Genomic DNA, 20,022 nt, shown 5'->3' on the forward strand with positions numbered 1-20,022 from the left:
AGATGAACTTTACCTCCTCCATTCAGGCTTTGGTCTAGGATACTTGGGTTCATGTTTTCTCGCTTTCACCTCTCTCCGTTCCTATTTTCCCTCTATCTCTCCCCACTTCCCTCTTTCCCTTCCTCCTCTCTTTTCTTCTCATCCCCCCCCCCCCCATCCCTAGCCATCTGCTGTGGAATCCATAGGTGTGTGGATGAACAGGGGACTCTTGGCCATTCACTGACTCTTGGACTACATTCCTCCCACCCAGATCTATCCTTCTTTCTGGCAGGATTTCCGAATTGGTCTTCAGACTCCACCAAGTTCAGAGCCCCAAGAAGTGAAGGTGTCTAATGTGCCCAGCAGCCAGTAAGTAGGAGAGAGAGGGCCTTGTCCTGCTGAGCTGGGGTGGGGAGCGTGAGCAACTTTGTGCCCGCCTCTTTCTTCTCTTTTCTGTCTTGCTCCAGGCTGCAGGGGTCCTCAGAGCTGGGTCAGGAAGAGGAAGATGAGGAAGATGAGGATGAGGTACCAGGGTGGCAGCAGGATGAGTATGATGATGAGGAGCTGGACGATGACAACTTCTCCTATGACGATGAGTCAGAGAACCTAGATCGGGATACCTTCTTTTTTGATGATGAGGATGAGGATGAAGGCTATGACTGAGGGGAGGTGGCTGTGCCTCCTCCCAAAATCAGCCCACCCCCTGAAAGGGTAGAAAGTGCTGAGAGTGACTGTTCAGAAGTTAAGGGACTTGGGGGTTGTCATGGGGGTGGGTCATCCCTCTCCCATAGAGGGGTCCCCCAGGAGGGTTGCCCTGAAACTCCCTGGGGAAACTGACCACCAGGGATTTGCCCTTGTTCTGTTTATTAAATAAACGACTTTTCTTGTAGCTGTCTTCATCTTGATGCCTTCCCTTTGAAACCACTCTCAGTTGAACCTGAATATATCTTGTCTGTACATCATTGTTTGCAAATTGTTTCTCCACAACCTCCCCCCCAATTAGACTGTGAGATCCTTGGAATAGGGACAGTTTCCTACCTTTCCTTTCTGTGTTCAGCACACTGTGGGCACTTAAATGCTAGCTGACTAGAAGTGGGCCAGGCAGTTTTGTGGAGTTGCCTATAGGCTACACCTTTGTGACGGGATTGGGGGGGAATGAGATCAACAGACTTTTATCTAGGGGAGGGATCACCTCTCTGAGGCTTAGGAAGAACATAAGCTAATTGAGAGGCAATAACTATTCAGTGACCATTTATGGTCCATAGTGGGCAAGATTGTCAGGTACTCGGGCATACAAAAATGAAGAGAGCAGTCCTTGTTCCCAAAAAGCTTATAAGCTTGTTGTATGACCATAATATAAATATAACAAATATAAAACAGACAAAACAAAAATGGTTATGAGACCCCAAAGGAGAAACAACATGCAAGGTGTCTTGAAAGTGGCCCTATGACTTTTGAAAGCTGGAGAGACCCTCAGGAGATAAAGATAGAAGCTGAGGCCTTCCAAGTTTAAGATGCGTGGACAAAGGCATAGGAGAGTGAGGGAGAGGGGGAATGTAAAAATGATTAAGTGAAAGAGAAATATACATTTCCTGAGAACAGGAATTATTTCCATTTCATCTTTTTTTCTAAGCCTTTTGTCTTAGTATCAATTCTGAGACAGAAGAGCAACAAAGGCTAGGCAATCAGAGTTGTGACTTGCCCAGGGAAACACAGCTAGGAAATGCCTGAAAGTGAACTTGAATCCTGGTCTTCTTGGTGGGCGCTCTTATCTACTGTGCTATCTAGTTGCCTCTGTTTCCATTTTATTTTGTGCATAGTAGGCCCTTAAATGTTTGTTAGAGCACATGGAGGGCCTTGAGTTCCAAGCTAAATATTTTATTCTGAGACTGAGCACTGAGCAATTTCCATCAATGTAGAAAGAGTCCCATCCAAATGGCCTTTCAAGCCAAGGGTGACATTCCTCTCCAGGGCTGAAATTTTGCAGGCCCTTCCAAAGAATAATCTGGATGAGTTAAAAACCTGTAACAATGCAGTATAGATGCAAAGTTCAATTTTCCTGGCAGCCCTGGTTATCAACCTTCAGTACAGTTGAAACTGAGATTGATGGACATTAATGTACCTACAGAGTGTCACCTGGGACGAATTTAGTGATCCCTGCTACACAAGTCCTAGCCTGAAAATTACTGTCTGCCCAACAAATAGTCCAATAGTGTAGTTACTGGTCCATTTCAGTTCTGTTGTTCAAAGTTAGGTAGGTTATATACATCAGTATCTTTCCATATTTCCTAGTCACCACTTCCATAGGTGATCTATAAGGGCTACTGGATTCTGTGATGCTGCCATTAACCAGTATCTCTGTGAGGTGGTTTCTTTCTTTCTTTTTTTAAAATTTTTAAAATATTTTTTCCATAGTTACATATTTCATGTTCTTTCCCTCCTAACCTCCCTTAGCCAACGCACAATTCCACTGGGTTTTACATGTATCATTGATTAAGCCCTAATTCCATATTATTGATAGTTAGACTAGAGTTATCTTTTAGTGTCTACATCCCCAATAATATCCCCATCAGCCCATGTGTTTAAGCAGTTGTTTTTCTTCTATGTTTCTCCTCCCACAGTTCTTCCTCTGAATTTGGCTAGTTTTCTTTCTCATAAGTCCCTCAGCCTTGCTCTGGATCCTTGCATTGCTGCTAGTAGAGAAGTACATTATGTTCGATTGTGCCACAGTGTATCCATCTCTGTGTTTAAGGTTCTCCTGGTTCTGCTCCTTTCACTCTGCATCAATTCCTGGAGGTTTTTCTAGTTCACATGGAATTCTTCCAGTTCTTTATTCCTTTGAGCACAATAGTATTCCATCACCAACAGATACCACAATTTGTTCAGCCATTCCCCAATTGAAGGACATTTTCTCATTTTCCCATTTTTTGCCACCACAAAGAGCATGGCTATAAATATTTTTGTACAAGTCTTTTTCTTTATTATCTCTTTGGGGTATAATCCAAGCAGTGCTATGGCTGGATCAAAAGGCAGATAGTCTTTTAAAGCCCTTTGGGCATAATTCCAAATTGCCATCTAGAATGGTTGGATCAATTCACAACTCCACCAGTAATGCATTAATGTCCCAATTTTGCCACACCCCCTCCAACATTTATTACTTTCCCTTGTCATTTTAGCCAATCTGCTAGGTGTGAAGTGATATGTGAGGTGGTTTCTGAAGTCTTCTATCATTGACAAAGGAATCCTCCTGGAACTTCCTTCTAGTCTTTGAGAATCGGTGTTCTGGATTCTCTTGGTTGCACCTCAAGTACATCCTAGTCATTTAATGAAAGTGTCTTTTCTTTTGCGAGTTCTAGCCTCAACCTATCCTTCTGCTCTTGTAATATTGAGGAGGCCCCAAAGTCAAGTATCTTTGTATCCACCAAAAAAGAGGGTGAATAGTTGGGGCTCTGATAACATTCACTGGAACCTCTTCCCTCTATTCCTCATGTAAGCTTCTGCACAGCTATGTGGATGGACCCAGCTTGCTGCTTACAAAATTTTGAAAAGCCTGGAATTAGTTCCAATCAGTACTAATATTTCAATGTGGGCTGGAGGGTCTGAATATACCAGAGACAGTGTCTACTTTTGTGTTGACAACTTCTTCAGGAAATTTTAAGCTCACCTGAATGTTTCTTAGGCATAGTTAGTATTTATCACCAAAACCATTAAGTCCAAGCCCTGTTACAGACTTTAAAGGTGTTTTCCCCCAAATATCTGACATTTAAAAAAAAAGAAAATTATGGTATTCTTGAAATCCACTATCCAGAACAGCATTGCAGCCCACATTCTCAATTTTTACCCTCTCCATAGCATGAAGTAGAGTTTAGGTTGAATTGACATATAAGGAACTGATGATGAGATCAATGTAACTGTCCTTGGGGCCCAGAGTGACTCCTTCCCTGGCCTTGCTCTGGCTTCCTGAAGCTGGATCAGAAGATTTTAACTTTTCTATGACCAAGGCTGCATTTTTTCTACAATTCTCTCTCTCCTCTCTCTCTCTCTCTCTCTCTCTCTCTNAATTATGGTATTCTTGAAATCCACTATCCAGAACAGCATTGCAGCCCACATTCTCAATTTTTACCCTCTCCATAGCATGAAGTAGAGTTTAGGTTGAATTGACATATAAGGAACTGATGATGAGATCAATGTAACTGTCCTTGGGGCCCAGAGTGACTCCTTCCCTGGCCTTGCTCTGGCTTCCTGAAGCTGGATCAGAAGATTTTAACTTTTCTATGACCAAGGCTGCATTTTTTCTACAATTCTCTCTCTCTTTCCTCTCTCTCTCTCTCTCTCTCTCTCTCTCTCTCTCTCTCTCTCTCTCTCTCCCTCCCTCCCTCTCTCTCTCTTTCTCCCTCCCTCCCTATCTTTCTCTCCTCCTTCCCTCTCCCTCCCTCTCTTTTTTTCTCTCCTCCCTCCCTCTCCCTCCCTCTCTATCTTTCTCTCCTCCTTCCCTCTCCCTCCCTCTCTCTTTTTCTCTCCTCCCTCCCTCTCCTTCTCTCTCTTTCTCTCCTCCCTCCCTCTCCCTCTCTCCTCTTCTCTCTCTCTTTCTTCCTTCCCCTCCCTCTCCACCTCTCCTCCTCTTTTTCTTCCCCCCTTTCTCTATGTCTCTCTCCTTCCCTCCCTCTATCTATCTCTATCTCTCGCTCAAAACCCTTATCTTCTTAGTATCAATTCTAAAACAGAAGAGTAACAAGGGCTAGGCAATCAGAGTTAAATGACTTGCCCAGAATCACACAGCTGGAAAATATCTGAGGTCAAATTTGAACTCAGATCTTCCTGACTCCAGACCTAGTGCTCTGTCCACTGTGCCACCTAGCTGCCCACTGCATTCTCTTTGCTAATACATCCAATAAAAGCCCAACCATCTAATCCACAATTATAAGCAAAGCTGGGTCATTACTCTGACGATTATGAAAAGAGTATTCTTACTGCAGGTTTTCATGGCCTCCATCTGCCTCCCTCTCTCGCCCTGCTTATCCTGGGCTCTGTGCCTACAGCTCAGCCCTGGTGGCTGTCATCCTGTTTTGCTTCTGTGGCCCACATGTGAGAAGGCCTGGAGCCTGAAGAGACTGAGTCCTGTGGATTATATTGACCCTTATATAGCCTATACCTATTACAGAACTCAGGAGTCCTCTAGGCTGTTGCTGGCAATGGTTTCTATGTCTGCAGAGCTCTGATAGCATCAGTTCCCTGAGGAGCATGTACCAAGCCCTGAAACATTCTTTGAAGGTAATTTTTCCTGCAGCCCCAGGATCTACTTGTTCCATCATTAGGAGTAACTTTAGTAGACTTTCCTCCTTTCTTCTGCATAATGAGACAAGGTTAGCACAGGGCTCTTATCCATCTCCTTCAAATGCCTCGGCTAAAGTGAAGATATAAAAAATGCTATCAGGGCATCTGGGTGGCTCAGTGAGAGGCCTGAGAGCCAGGCCTCGGGTTCAAATCTGACCTCAGATACTTCCCAGCTGTGTGACCCTGGGCAAGTCACTTAACCCCCATTGCCTAGCTCTTACCACTCTTCTGCCTTGGAACCAACACACAGTATTGATTGTAAGACAGAAGGTGAGGGTTTAAAAGCAAAATGCCATTCACCTCTGGAAAGAGAATTGATGAATTCAGTACAGATTGAGGCATACTCAAAAAATTTTTTTAAATTAATTTATTTATTAGAATATTTTTCCATGGTTACATGATTCATGTTCTCTATCTCCCCTCTTCCCTCCCCACTCCCGGAGCTGATAAGCAATTCCACTGGGTTTTATATGTATCATTGTTCAAAACCCATTTCCATATTATTCATATTTGTAATAGAGTGATCATTTAATGCCAAATTCCCAATAATATTATTTAATTGGAATCTGTTACCCTAAAAACTACCATCCCCAATGAAGTTATGATTCTTAGCAAAACTGTGATCCCCAGCAAAACTATGATTCCCAGAACCCCACTCACTTCCTGTCATTACATGCTGATGTAGACAGGATATAAATTGGGTGGAGGTCTGTGTCTAGCTCTCTTTTCCTTCCTGTTGGCAGCTTTGGTGGAGCGGGACTTTTTGAGAAGGTAGAAAACTTGGTCACGTAGTTCTATTTTGACAGATAATAAACTTTAAAATATAATACCTCAAGTATTGGACATTAATTTTACTTTTACAATATCCCCATCAAACCATGTGATCAATCATATGTTTTTCTTCTTGAAGCATACTTTTTAAACCATCTTTATTTTTCTCATTTGTTTTTATGTGTGTATGTTTTCTTTTGCAACATGACTAATATGAAATATTTTGTAAGACTTTGCATGTGTAATTAAATATTGCTTGCCTTCTCAGCAGGGAGGGAAGGAAGGAGCAGGAGGAAGAAAGAAGATTTGGAACTCAAAAAAAAAAATCCTAATGCCTTCGTTCTGTTAATTATCTCCTCTTTATCCTGTACCTAGCTTGCTTGTATACATCTGTTTGCATGTTGTCTCTCTTGTATGTTCAATTTGTGCTGGAGTCAAGACATCCCTCCAGGGGCTACTGGTCCTCTTCAGAAAGGAAGGATGAACAACAACATCCCCTTCATTAGACTGTGGGCTCCTTGAGGGCAGCACCCATCTCTGATCTCTTTCTGTATCCTGTCTGCCCAAGTCTCCCAGAATTCTTTTGTGACTGGCACGTATTAAGCACTCAGCTGTATTGGACACCATTCATCACTTTCTCCTCCTTAGTCCTCTCTTCTCTCTAGGTTTTCAGAGCACTCTTCCCTCCTGGCTCCCTTCCTATCTATCACACTACTCCTTCTCAGCCTCCTACGCTGCATCTTTATCCAATGAACACTTAACTATCAATTCTAAGATAGAGTGTAAGTTGTGGGTTTTTTTTTAAAGCACTAGTTAGTTAAAATTTTTTTCTTAAATGTGTACTTAGGCACCTAATGAATCACACTATCTGTTGTAAGTTAGCAGCTACCATGAGCAGTAAGGAGATCAGATCCCTAAAACACTGAGGCAGGGCAATGCATAGGTAACAATAACAAATAACAAATAGATATCAATAACAAAAATAATAGCTAACATTTATATAATATTTAGCCAAGCATGTGCTAAGCATTTCATTTTATTTTTAAACCCTTACCGTCTGTCTTAGGATCAATACTACATATTAGTTCTAAGGCAGAAGAGCGGTAAGGGCTAGGCAATGGGGGTTAAGTGACTTGCCCAGGGTCACATAGCTAGGAAGTGTCTGAGGCCGGATTTGAACCCAGGAGCTCCTGTCTCTAGGCCTGACTCTCAATCCATTGAGCCATCCAGCTGCCCCCTGTGCTAGGCATTTTATAAATATTATTTTATCTTATTTTATCTTCTCAACAATCCAGAAATGTAGATGCAATTATTCCCCCCATTTTACAGAAAAGGGAATTGAGAGGCAAAGTGACCTGTCCAGGGTCAGACAATCAGTAAGTGCCATCAAGTTAGTAAAGTCCTGCCTCATGACAATCATTTAAGTCTTTTTTTTTTAAGAGAGAAATTGAGGTTTCATGTCAAGAAAAACAAAGAAAATTTAAAAAATGTTTTAATATTAAAAAAATTTTGAGTTCCAAATTCTCTCCCTCCTTCCTTTCTCTCCTCTCTCCTTGAGAAAGTAAGCAATCTGATACAGATTTTACACATGCAGTCATGTAAAACATTTTTCCATCTTAGTCATTTTATGGATGAGAATTGGAACAAATGATTCTTCTTCAAAAAGAGAAGAAAGAAAACAGTCACTTAAGTCTTTAACAATCAAACAACAAGCCTCAAATAATCAGTCAGTATCAAGCATTTTTTTAAATTTAACTTTATTGATTAATTTAAAAATTTCCCATGGTTATATGATTCATGTTCTTTCTCTCCCCCTACCCCCCCCCCCGCCCACAGCCAACGCAGAATTCCACTGGGTTTTACATGTGTCATTGATCAAGACCTATTTCTATATTATTGATATTTGCACTGGGGTGGTCGTTGAGAGTCTATATCCCCAATCATATCCCCATTGACCCATGTGATCAAGCAGTTGTTTTTCTTCTGTGTTTTTGCTCCCACAGTTCTTTCTCTGAAATTCATCAAGCATTTCTATATGCCACATATTGGGGATATAAAGACAAATAAAAGAGTAAAAGTTCTATTAAGAGAAACAACATGTTCTTGTATAAGTAGATAGAAAATACACAGGGTTACTACAAGGTAATTTTAGTGGCATTGAAGCCTGGAGGATTAGGAAAGGCCTCAAATAGGAGGTAGCATTTGTATCAAACTTTAAAATGTTTTTATTTTCATTGTCATGCAAAACCCACTTCCATATTCATATTAATCACTGTAGTAAGAACAAAATCATACATAACCAAAACCCCCAAGTAAAACCTTAAATACACTGACTGGAAAGACAACTCCCATAGTTCTTTCTCTGGAGGTGGAGAGCATTCTCTGTCATGCATCTTTCAGGATTATCCCAGATCAATGCATTGCTAAGAGGAACCAAGTTTTCACAGATAATCATAGTCCAATATTGCTGTCACTGTGTACAATGCTGAACCAAACTTTAAAGGAGGTTAGTGATTCTAATGGTGCATCTAGGTGGCCAAGAAGTTAGAGAGCTGGACCTGGACTCATCTTCCTCAGTTCAAATTTAGCTACAGACACATTTTAGCTGTGTGACCCTGGGCAAGTCACTTCACCCTGTTTGTCTCCAGTTTCCTCATCTGTAAAATGAGCTGGAGGACTTCCGGGTTAAGATGGCTGCAGAGTAGAAGCTCTCCTAACCAACCCATACATGATACCTCAAAAGGACACAAAAACCAAATCCAGATGAATGAAGGGACCCCACAATAGGGCACAGCATTGAAGGCATGTGGGATTTGGGCATCTCCCTGCTATAAGAGGGTGAAATAGCTCTCACTAAGACACGAGCTGATCAACCCCCCACCCTTACAGTCCCAGAGCCAGAGAACAAGAGTTAGAACAAGCATGGGGCATTCACTAAGTTCTTGGCAGCTAACAGGGACCACCAGGGCCTGCTCCTGAGAGCAGCAAGACTTAAGACGCCAAGAGGCTAAAGAACGTGGACTTTGAGCATGGACCTTGAGTGTGGACTTTGGACTTGGACCTAGAGTGGAGGGGTGACAGATTGTGGAAGCAGCATGCTGAGACTCTTAAAGGTGCCTCGAGCAGAGGAGCAAGCAAGGGGACCACCAGGAGGCTTGACCCTGAGAATAGCTAGACTTGAGACAGGAGCCTAAAGAGTGCAGACCTTGGGTGTGAGGATAAAGCTGAGAGGGGTGGCACTGTGCTGTGACTCGGGCAAAAACTGCTCCATAGCTCTATACACAGAGAGCTTGCCTGCCTCACCCAGACTTCCGACTGAGAAGGAAAAGCCAGCATAAAAATGGCAAGTAATGCCCAAGAACTAACCAAGAGAAAAAACAAGAGGAAAGCATTAACACTTGACAACTTTTACACAGAAAAAATCCAGACAACAGAGCAGACAGCAGAGGAGGACAAACAAGTAAACACATACAAACCTTCTCCAAAAAATGAAAATTGATCACAAGCTCTTGAAGAGTTCAAATCTGAGATCATGAGTAAGATGGAAGAGATTTGGCCAAAAAAAAAAATGGGAAACAGTTCAAAAGGAAATTAACAGGTTAAAAGACAGAAACTCCCAATTGGAGAAAGATGCCCCAAAATCAAACAAAATGATAAGCAAATTGGAGACCCAAATTAAACAGCAGGAAACCATGAAAAATAAGATAAACCAAATTGAAAAGGAAAATCAAAAGATTATAGCAGAAAACCAGTCTCTAAAGATCAGAATTGGGCAAGTAGAAGCCAATGATCTTGCAAGACAATAAGAACTAATAAAGCAATGTCAGAAGAATGACAAAATAGAAGGAAACATGAAATATCTCACTGAGAGAATGACAGATCAAGAAAACAGGTCCAGAAGAGACAATTTGAGAATCATTTGTCTTCCTGAAAAATCAGAAATTAATAGAAATTTGGACACCATACTACAAAAAATTATCCAAGAAAATTGCCCTGATGTTCTTCAACAAGAGGGCAAAATAGACATTGAAAGGATCCATAGATCACCCTCTACACTAAATCCTCAAAAGTCAACCCCCAGGAATATAATTGCCAAATCCAAGAGTTTCTAAGTTAAGGAAAAAATATTACAAGAAGCCAGAAAGAGACAATTCAGATATCAAGGAACACCAATCAGGATTACACAGGATCTGGCAGCCTCCACAATAAATGACCGCAAGGCATGGAATATGATATTCAGAAAGGCAAGAGGTTTGGGTCTACAGCCAAGGATCACCTACCCATCAAAACTGACTATATACTTCCAAGGGAAAGTATGGGCATTCAATAAGATAGAAGATTTCCAAGTATTTGTAAAGAAGAGACCAGAACTAAATGGAAAGTTTGATATCCAACCACAAAAATCAAGAGAAACATGAAAAGGTAAATAAGAAAGAAAGGGGAAAGAAAGAAAACTCTTATTTTAAAATTTGCTTCTTTAAGGGCTTCAATAAGTTAAAATTATTTGTATTCCTATGTGGAGAAATGTTATGTGTAATTCTCAAAAATTAAAATTTTAAAAATTAAAAAAATTCACTATTATAGTAATTAGAAGAATTATTCATAGGGAGAGGTTAGAGTACTAAATGGTCTAAGATGATATGGAAAAAAAAGATGGGGGGAATAGAAGATGGCACCAAGAGAAACTTGAAGGAATAAGAAAATTAAGATAATCTATACCACACAAAGAGGGCATGGGAAGGGGAGGGGATGAATACTATTATAGAAGGAGAGAAAGAGAGCATTAATAGGAAATACTCAAACCTTACTCTCAGCAGAATTAATCCTGAGAGGGGAAAAGTAGCTATATTCATTGGGATATTGAATTCTATTTTTCCCTATGGAGTAAGTCAGAAGGGATAAACCAAGGGGGTCAGTGGGGTGGGGAGTTCAAAAAGGGAGGGGAAGAGAGAGAGGAGGGAATTTATCGGGTCTTAAAAAATAATAAGAGGGGGACAAAAAGGGAGGGGTGGAAAGGGCAGTAAACTAAGGGAGGGGATAAGGGGGACTGATTTAAAACAAACCGCTGGACTAAAAGGAAATAGTCTAAGAAGAAGGGGCAGAACTAGGAGAGGATATAAAAATTTTGGGGAATACACAACTGATAATTATAACTCTGAATGTGAATGGGATGAATTCGCCCATAAAAGAGAAGCAAATAGCAGAGTGGATTAGAAACCAAAATCCTACCATATATTGTCTACAAGAAACACACATGAGGCAGGTAAACATACATAGAGTAAAAATAAAAGGCTAGAGCAAAATCTATTGGGCTTCAACTGAGAAAAAGAAGGCAGGAGTAGCAATCATGATTTCTGACAAAGCCAAAGTAAAAATAGATCTGATTAAAATAGATAGGGAAGGTAATTACATCCTGATAAAAGGCAGTATAGACAATGAGGAAGTAACAGTACTCAACATGTATGTACCAAATGGTATAGCATCCAAATTTCTAAAGGAGAAACTGGCAGGGCTCAAAGAGGAAATAGATAGTAAAAATATACTAGTGGGAGACATAAATCTTCTTTTATCAGATCTAGATAAATCTAATTTAGTAAAAAGTTTTTTGGTAGTTTGATAGGTATAGCACTAAATAAATAAATTAATTTGGGTATGACGGTCATTTTTATTATGTTATCTTGTCCTACCCATGAGCAATCAATGTTTTTCCAGTTGTTTAGATCTAGTTTTAATTGTGTAGAAAGGGTTTCATAGTTGTGTTCATATAATTCCTGTGTTTGTCTTGGCAGATAGATTCCTAAGTATTTTATATTGTCTAGGGCAGTGATGGGCAAACTTTTTAAAGAGGGTGCCAAAGGAAAGGAAATACTTATCTGTCAGTCAATTTCTAAGGCAACTCTTTTGAAGTTTCATTGTATTGTATCCTACTCATTGTATTCATCAGATTAGGAATAATGTCGAGCTCAGCCAAATAGAACATTTCAGTGGGCTGCATCTGGCCCGTGGGCCCTAGTTTGCCCATCACTGGTCTAGAGTGGTTTTATTTTATTTTTTAAACCTTTACCTTCTGTCTTAGAATCAACATTATATATTGGTTCTAAGGCAGGAGAGTGGTAAAGGCTAGACATTGGGGATCAAGTGACTTGTCCAGGGTCACACAGCTAGGAAGTGTCTGAGGCCAGATTTGAACCTAGGACATCCTGTCTCTAGGCCTGGCTCTCAATCCACTGAGCCACCCAGCTGCCTCCCATGCTTATTCTTTGTAATTACACAGTATTCATTTTTGATTTGTATGTGGTTGTTTTTTCCATTTATATTCTTTTAGTTATTGTGTATATTGTTTTCTTGATCTTGCTTATTTCACTCCACATAAGTTTATGTAGATTTTTTCCTTTCTTCTCTGAATTCATTCTGTACATCATTTCTTACAGCTCAGTAATATTCTATTACATTCATGTGACAATTGATGGGCATCTACTTTGTTTTCAATCCTTTGCCATTTAAAAATGCTTTTAACAATATTTTGGTGCACATGAGGACTTTCTTCTTATTGATGATTTTCTTGGGGTATAAACTCACACATGGAGTCTCTGGGTCAAAGGGTAGGGACGTTTTAGTCATTTTATTTGCATAATTCTGAATTGCTTTCCAGAATGGTTTTACTAATTCACAGCTCCCCCAACAATGCATTGATGTGCCTATCTTTCCACAATCCTTCCAAAGCCTGACCATTCCCATTTTTATCTTCTTTGTCAATTTGTGGGGCATGAGGTGAAAACTCAGAGTTGTTTTGATAGGAATTTTTCTTTTATTGATTTTTAGCATTCTTTCATGTGGTTGTTAATAGTTTCAAATTCTTTCAAGAACTATTTAATTCATATCCTTTGACTATTGGCAAATGGTTACTGTAGACAGTGATGGCAAACCTGTTAGAGACCAAGTGCCCAAACTGCAACCCTCACGATGCATATGAGTTGCCCCCTTACCCCCAGATGGGGGAGGGAGGAAACGCTCCTATTGGGCTCTTGGGCAGAGGGGTGGGTCCTGTGAGCAATGTCACATGGAGAGGGGAAGGGGAGCACCATAGGTTCGACAACACGGCTGTAGATCATGATGTTTAGTTCAGAGGCAGTTAGGTGATGCAATGGATGGAGTGTCAGGGCTGGAGTCAGAAAAACTTATTTTCTAGGGGCAGCTGGGTAGCTCAGTGGATTGAGAGTCAGGCCTAGAGATGGGAGGTCCTAGGTTCAAATCCGGCCTCAGACACTTCCCAGCTGTGTGACCCTGGGCAAGTCACTTGACCCTCATTGCCCACCCTTACCACTCTTCCACCAAGGAGCCAATACACAGAAGTTAAGGGTTTAAAAAAGAAAGAGAGAAAGACTTATTTTCTAATATATGCATAACCTGGATTGAATGGTTTGCCATCTTGGGAGGGGGAAGGGAAGGTAGGGAAGGGAAGGAGGGAAATAATTTGGATCATATAACTTTGGAAAACTTATGTGGAAATTTGTTGTTACCTGAAATTGCTAAAATAAAATATCTTTATATTAAAAAATAGCAGTTATCTTTCTGAATTCAAATTTGGCCTCAGACCTTTACTAGATGTGTGACCCTGGACAAGTCACTTAACCCTGTTTGCCTCAGTTCCTCATCTATAAAATGAGCTGGAGAAGGCACTCTAGTATCTTTACCAAAATCCTAAATGGGGTCATGAAGAGGACATGACTGAAAAACAACTGAAAGATATTTAGTTCTGGGAGAATCATATTAAAGGGGGCATTGGCATTTTGTAGGAAGTTGACCAGAAGGTTGAGATGATTAGAGACTAAGGCATTCAAATATCAGTTGAAATAACCAGAAATGTTTAGCCTGGAGAAGAAAAAAATCATATGAGATGACTCTCTGGGAAGGGAAGAGGGAGATGCTCTGGGGAAACTGATTAATGTTAAAAACTAAAGATAGCAATAAAAACATAATAGTGTTCTCTATATTTAAATGAAGGGATTAAATTTAGGTGTCTTCAGAGGGCAGAACTAGGATCAATGAGTGGGATTTACAGGGACATTATTTCATGTTAACAAATGTGCTTTTTTGTACAAACAAAAGATGTTGGTAAAGCTCTCTATAAATCATAAGGTGCTATGTTTACATCGGTGACAGTATTAATAATTGCTAACGTTAATACAATGCTTCAAGGGTTTACATATATATTGTTCTTCATAACCCTTTAGATTAAGTATTCTCCCATTTTGCAGATGAGGCAACTGAGGGGGAGGTCTTGCCCAGGGTCCTTACAGGTAGATAGTATTTAAAACAGGATTTTTTTTTAACCTTTACTTTCTTAGGATTAATACTAAGTATTGGTTCCAAAGCAAAAGAGAGAGAGGTAAAGGTTAGACAATTGGAGTTGTGATTTGCCCAAGGTCACACAGCTAGGAAGTGTCCAGGGTCACATTTGAACTCCGGACCTCCCATGTCCAGGCCTGACTCATTATCCACTGAGTCACCTTGCTGCCTAACAGTGGAATGACCTGCTTGAGTGAGTTTCTAAATCATGATTTGTATTCAATCAGATGACTGCTCTGTTAGCAGATATATCATGTGGGGATCCTCGCACTAGGCAAGGAATTATATGGACGAGGTGATTCTAAGGTTCCTTCTAATTCTGAATCTGTAATTTAATACTTAAGTGATGTTATTTAATCAAGATGTCTACTTTCTCTCCTGATGCAGATCTTCTCTTCCTCTGACCCCCAGCCCAAGTAAGACAGTTTTAGGAGGAGTCATGGCCAAAAAGGAATTTACTCAAGTGGTGATTAACCTTCCAGTTGTGCTCCAACTAAGTCCTGGTTAGATCCCGATTTTAGCGAGACTATTCTTCAGGTGGCAGATTGTAAGGTTTAAATTTAGGTTTTATACTAAATGAGTTATAAAGTTATATTATGGTTGATTTTAAATATTATAGCTTAAGTCAAAACAACTTTTATTAGCTTTTATTTACAGAGGTGGAAAGAGTGAAAGTGTAAAATGTAGATAGAAACAGATTCCTAACAAGCCTAACAGCCCTTCTCCGGTGAAGTCCAGCTCAGCCCCTGCAGGGGCTTCCCCAAGTCCGATCTCCATATGGATTTCCTGGTAATCCTCAGCCAGAGGTCTGGGTGATGTCTTCAGCCAGAGTTCCACCAATGCAGCCTCCTCCAAAGCCAAGGTAGAATCTCAGCCACTCACCCAGCAAGCTGACACAGGATCCAGGGGAAAAGTCTCCTCCAAAGCCAGGAAAAGCATTTCAGACATTCACTCCAAATGCCAGGAAAAGATGATCCCTAGACCATGCTGGTCTCTTCTTTATGCTCCTTTTTCCACGTCACTTCCTGTCGCCCCCCACTTTAAGGGAACCAGTCATAGCCTCCCTATTTGCCTAGCACTGCCTGAGGGTAGGGGGGGAGTGGCCTTTGGAAGTGTTACTTATTTAATAAGTGACTTGTGAACTCTCCTACTTAATGGTTAAATAGGGGTGCTTTGAGTTCTTGATTTGATTAGCTAAAAATAGACAGGGGAGAGTTAATACTATCTTCACAATATACAAAAACCTTGTCCAGTCCATAGAGAAAACCTTCCCATTTGAGCCCACCTGCTAGTTTTCATCTTCTGGGAACAGAGTCACCTTTTGCTACAATAAGGCTTTGGAAAAAGGCTTTAGCAGAAGCCAACTCAGTACAATTAGTGGTTGTCCTTTGTACCTGAAGAGGTCCAAAATGACATCTACGTTGGTGCCTTTCAATTTCAGCAGAAATTGGATTTAAGTGAGGAAGAGTTGCATGAAGTGGTTCAAGTCCAGAAGCAAGACAGAAGTCAGGGCTGGGGATGGCTCCAGATGCAGATTGCTTCTTCCATGTCTAATGAAGCTCTAAGCATTCCACAGCACTTGCTTCTGCTTTGTGGCTGTTGAAACCAGTTGTTCTCATCTACCTCTTCCACAGAGGAAGTCTTCCCATCCACAGAGTAGGTCCTTCCCTAACTCACCACCAGATTTGAGGCCTGTCAGTTACCCTGACCCTGGTTTAGCCTGCCTGATGAGACCCTTTACCAAGATGTGAGTGCTGCACAAGCTACTGCTTCCTGGGGGACACAAGTGAACACTGGACACCAAAGGAGGATGAACAGCTACTCAATGTAGTAAAGTATATTAAAACACAAATGGATGGTGCTGATGGTGGGCTTGGGAACCTTAAACAACCTCAAGATAATGAAGTCTATCCTTGTTTCTGTGAACTACCATCTCTTTCATACCCTCCCCACCCTCAAGAAATGACCTAAAGATACAACTTGAACACACCTTTTAATTCAGGATTGGGGAAAGGGGCCAAGAATGGCATATGGAAGAAGTGGAATCAAGCAGGTTTTGGAGTAGAAATTTAGATATCAAGGTTAGGTCAAGAAGTAAGAGTTGAAGAGGGGGAGGCAACTCCAGGCTCGGGAGGATCAGTCTCAAAGTACCGGTCCAACAGTGTCTCTACTTCATTCTCTTCATAGTCCCACACCTGGAATCGTGTCCCATCAGCTGCACCTCGGATCATGGCTGACAGAACTGGGGGAAGAGCACAAGCAGAGGTGAGACATGGCAGTGCCCAATGGCCAGACTCAGCCCATTTCACAATCCCCTTTTGGGCAAGGCCACTAGAATCACTAAGATTGTGTGACAGGAGGGCTGGTGCCAGATGGCCCAGGACTAAGGTCTATTCTGTTCAGTGCCCAGGGTAAAGCACTAGGAATAATGGCTGCAAACTAAGAAAAGGCAGAGCTAGACTCAGAGTTGGGGGCTATACCAGGGAGGTAGCAGATCACCCTTCAAGAGAGGGCCTGGATGGTCACTTGTAGATCTTACAGAAGGTATTCTTTTATTCTTTTTTAGTTAGAGCACCTCCTAGCTTCCTTCCCAATAGTCCATGCAGATGATTCTGGGGCCAGGATACATAAACTCTAACCCAAAAGGTTTGGGATTCTCCTTATATTCTCTGTCCTCTCAGGAAGGTATGAGTGGGCCTCAGGGCATGGGGCACTCACCTCGGCCAGACTGAGGGCGAAACAGACATAGGATTCTCTTGTTGAGGGCCACAGCCCGGCCCAGCTCATAGCCAACACCCAAGGAAGGCTGGGTCACCTCAGCCACAACCACTACAAGAAGACAAGCAGATGATGAGCTGGCTCTAAGTTTTTCTAGTGTTTGTATGAGAATAGGGAGGGTATAAGAATGATAGAGCATAGGTACAATTAAAGAAACTTTAAAATGTAAGGTAGGGTTATTATTCTTGCAGAAAGGTATGCAGAGAGCACATAGTCAATCCTAGAGGGAAAGGGCAATACTTAGATATGAGGGTGGAAAAATCCAAACCCTCTAGGTCTTGTGCATCTGGGAACTGGGAAACCAAAGGGGGCTACTTACCATCTGCCTGCTGCAACCAAGCCAAGTCCCGCTCATGAATAAGCCTGTCACCTCCTGCTGCCTCTTCTCCTGTTGAGATTTTGGTAGACATGGAGTCAACTGAGCAAGGATGGAAACCCATTCTCACCCTGACCCATCAGTTGTCCTTGGGCCCTACTCCACTCACTAACCACAATCTCATTCAGTCTTCTAGTCATTCACTATCAACAGAGTTAGGGTAAGAAATTGGGTTGTGCAATTTATAAGGTTCTTTTCAAACTTAAGATTCTATGAAAAATGTTTAGTTAGAATCTACTCTGTGCTAGGTGTTAGATAGAGATTGAAACTGAGTACCTGCCTTCAAGGTCATAAAAAGTACAATAAAAGAACAGTGGGACTTCACTTGGACCCTGAAAAAAAAGTTAAGATATGGATATACTGAATGGAAAGCATTCCCAGCATGAAGGAGGGTGTAAACAAGAAAGCTGAGGTGAGAGTATGAAACACAGAGACAGAGTGGCAGGCCAAAATGAGTGTCCTTAAAGTGAATTCTTTTTAATGAAGTGGGAGATAAAGTTACTGTACATTGTAGAAAGCCTTGAATGTCAGGCTAGGGAGTTTGGATTTTATTTTGAAGGCAGGAAGGGAAGTTTTTCAGCAGGGAAATAGACATGATCAAAATAGTATCTTGGGAAGATTAAACCAGGACAGATTGGAGGAGAAATTGGATGTAAGGAAGCCTATGGAGTTTATTCCAACAATTTAAGTCCCAAATGATGGTTTACTCTCTGATGGTGGCTGTATTAATGGAAAGAAAAGCATATAATGAACACTGAGAAAGAAAAATCAACTAGATTTATCAGCTGACATTGTAGAGAGTGAGAAAGTGGTTAAGAATTAAAAGAGGGTTCTGATGACTGTTTGAGAGCCTGAAATGCTAGCAAGAACATCCAGTAGAAATGTCCTTCAAGCAAGTGGAGAGGTTTAAGAGGGCTGGTGCACCAGACCTGAAACTAATCTGTGTTTATAACTGATTTAAGTCATGGTAGTGAATAAGATTTCCAAAGGCTGGTGAATATAGAACTTATCATGTGCCAAGCACTGTGCTAAGGGCTAATAATAACAATAACAACAACAACACTTTTATATAACATTTACTATGTGTCAAGCACTGGGCTAAGGGCTTTACAAATATCTCATGTGTCCTTCAGAGAAATACCCTGGGATGTAGGTGCTTTTCTTATCATCCCAATTTGACAGATGAGGAAAGAGATTTGCCCAGGGTCATCCAGCAAGGAAGACTGAGGCCAAATCTGAAATCAGGTCTTCCTGACGCCAGGCCGGCCTGGGACTCTACCCGTCGTACCACCCAGCTGCCTCTAACTGCCTGGTGCCTAGACATTCATCGCCCTGGGGGCTCTCCAGAGATCTCAGGTTATCCCACTTTCAGGTCCAGCCTCAGACCTCGTTCAACTAGTTCAAGTACCTCCCTCCAACTAGGACTCTTACTCAGAGCTGGGAGCAGACCCCGCCCACGGCCAGCAGCCTCCCGATAGGCTCCGCCCTACCTCCCCGAGACCCCGCCCCCTACAGCGCGCGACCCTGATTCTGCTAGGAGGAAAGAGAGGGGTAGCGCTGCCCCACCCCCACCCCCCCAGCGGGGCCGCCCTTGGGCTAGCTCAGACCCCGCCCTCTGCTCTGGGCCGGGCGGTTCGCCCTTGGCTTCTCACCACGCGCGCCCAGCTCGGCGGCCGCCACGTGCTCTGTGAGCACCGCCCCGAAGCGCCGCAGTCTTGACACGATGCGCCCATAGAGGGCCCGGTCCTGCCTTCCTCCTCGGATGCTCCCGCAAAAGTACAGGGCCCGCCGACCTGGCCCTCCCGGCTCCCCGGGCTCCCGCGGCTCCGCCCCAGGGCCGCGCTCTCCGCCTCGCTCCCGCTCCCGCCCCGGAGCCGCTGCCGCCGCCATCCCCGCCTCCTGTACTCCCTCTACAGGTTCCTCGCGCCGTGTAGGCTACAGCACCGCCCCCAGGGGCGCACGTGCCCTCCCCCTACACGTGACCAGGCAGCCGGGGTTACCCCTTCCTCTACCCTCACCTCCCCCTCGACTGTGAGTGTTAGGGGAGAAGGGGAGGGGGGCTGCCCTGAGAACGCCCCCGCCTTCGAACTGGCCTACCCCCTGCGTCATAACCACTTGGACGTCGTAGTAGCGGGAGCCAGAGCACGAGTGCGCACGTGCACAGCCCGAGGACCCGGGTTCCACTCCCTGTAGGCCCGCCCTTCCCTTGGGACCCTGGGCAGGACGCCTCCCAACCTCTCTGAATCTCATTTTCCTCATCCATAAAATGGGGATAATACAAGCACCCACTTTATATTGTACGTAAAGGGCTTTTGCAGATTTAACTCTTTTAGAAATCACATTCGAGGAATTTTTAGAATTGAAGTGGGACCTTCTTGGCCTTACTATTCCCCTCAGAGACCTCCCCACCATGACCTATCCAGTCAGCCACTGCT

The 20,022-nt window shown here is 42.5% G+C and overlaps 2 protein-coding genes across 2 annotated transcripts in view; one reads left to right on the forward strand and one right to left on the reverse strand.

Moving 5' to 3' along the window:
- CUL9 (cullin 9) overlaps nt 1-868 on the forward strand; it is a 39,667-nt gene extending 38,799 nt beyond the window's left edge. Inside the window, exons 32-33 of the mRNA XM_044675323.1 lie at nt 251-348; nt 447-868. Of these exons, the coding sequence (XP_044531258.1) occupies nt 251-348; nt 447-642 (294 nt within the window). The 3' untranslated portion in view covers nt 643-868. The remainder of the gene's footprint in view (nt 1-250; nt 349-446) is intronic.
- Nucleotides 869-8,753: 7,885 nt separating this feature from the next.
- On the reverse strand, nt 8,754-19,477 carry DNPH1 (2'-deoxynucleoside 5'-phosphate N-hydrolase 1; the record flags this gene model as incomplete). Its single annotated transcript, XM_044675324.1, has 5 exons — nt 19,240-19,477; nt 17,531-17,599; nt 17,152-17,262; nt 16,522-16,675; nt 8,754-8,775 (listed from the first exon to the last, which is right to left on the reverse strand). Coding segments are annotated over exons 1-5 (594 nt in total), but the record flags the coding sequence as incomplete, so codon positions are not given.
- Between the last annotated feature and the right edge of the window lie 545 nt (nt 19,478-20,022).

The sequence above is a fragment of the Gracilinanus agilis genome, chromosome 4 (assembly GCF_016433145.1).
Source record: "Gracilinanus agilis isolate LMUSP501 chromosome 4, AgileGrace, whole genome shotgun sequence".
In the NCBI taxonomy this organism is placed as follows: Eukaryota; Metazoa; Chordata; class Mammalia; order Didelphimorphia; family Didelphidae; genus Gracilinanus; species Gracilinanus agilis.